We start from the raw sequence: 1,089 nt of genomic DNA, 5'->3' as shown, positions 1-1,089 counted from the left end.
GGTCTCCCTGAGTCGGGTGGGAGCACGCATGAGTGCGTTAGCCAGAAACCAGCACAGGCGTCCCAGCCCCCCAACACCGCGCCATACAGCCAAGCCCTCCATCCCCCAGCCCCACATCACGTTCCTGCCCCAGCTGTGAAGCCACCACTGCCCCCTTTTCTCCATCAGTGGTTATATTTTCTCCATCTCCTGGTTATATTTCTCCTTGTAGCCCTGAGCCACAGGCATGCAGAGGGTTTCAGGAGACCCACAGCTCGCTCCTGGCAGCACCCAAGCTGCTTGGGTGGACGAGCACAACCCCAGGGCATCTCCTGCCCAGTCTGCTTCACCTACCTTGGTGGTGCCCAGGGGTGGAGGTGGACCCAGGATCTCTCGCCAGGACTGGGATAGCTCCAGGTACTGGGACATCTGTTGGCTTTCCTCTGCTGCAGGGACTCGCTTCCTCTTATTTGCGATGGGAACCGGTGGCTGAAGGGTCTTGGTAGCCCCAAAGTCCTCTATGTCACCAATCTGTGAGCTGGGCGTCCCCACTGGGGGCTGGTTGGTGAGGACCTGAGGGAGCAAGGAGAGCAGGAGGACATGGGTTGCAAGTGAGGAGCCCCACCAGCGCAGCCAGCGCCTTTCCCTCACCCTCTTTACCTGTCTCTTGCCTTCCGAAGTGAAGAGCTCATTAATTTTTTTCTGTTTGTACACATCATTCTTCTCCAGGAGTTTCTTGTGGAGCCAGTCTGGGTGCCGGACCCGCGGCACCGGGTTCTTTACCTGGAGAGCATCTCCAAATCACACCGAGACCCCCAATTAAAGCCCTCCTCTTGCCCCTCCACCGCCCCGTACCTGCTGCAGGGCTGCGGGAATGGTGATGATTTTCTGGATGGTGCTTCCCAGTCTCTCGATGTAGTAGTCCCAGTCCAGGATCTGTGAAGAGGGCAGAGCAGCAGACAGTGAAGAAAGCTGAGCAGAAGGCCACCAGACATAGGATCAAGCATCTCCCCGGGACCCCCACCCCCAGCACCCCACTTTGCGAGCACCAGTAGCCGCTGCCCAGGCCGCGCCTCCGAAGGGATGCGACCTTGGTCTGGAGCCACGGGC

General features: G+C 59.2%; 1 protein-coding gene across 1 annotated transcript in view; it reads right to left on the bottom strand.

Moving 5' to 3' along the window:
- Nucleotides 1-1,089, bottom strand: part of POLE (polymerase (DNA directed), epsilon, catalytic subunit) — a 36,522-nt gene that overhangs the window by 11,404 nt on the left and 24,029 nt on the right. The window contains 3 exon segments of the mRNA XM_009321085.1: nucleotides 334-552; nucleotides 640-762; nucleotides 835-971. Coding sequence (XP_009319360.1) covers nucleotides 334-552; nucleotides 640-762; nucleotides 835-971 — 479 coding nt within the window.

This window comes from Pygoscelis adeliae, unplaced genomic scaffold (assembly GCF_000699105.1).
Source record: "Pygoscelis adeliae isolate BGI_AS28 unplaced genomic scaffold, ASM69910v1 Scaffold403, whole genome shotgun sequence".
Taxonomy (NCBI): Eukaryota; Metazoa; Chordata; class Aves; order Sphenisciformes; family Spheniscidae; genus Pygoscelis; species Pygoscelis adeliae.
The sequence above is the reverse complement of the archived record's forward strand: the minus strand, read 5'-3'. Positions and strand labels throughout refer to the sequence as shown.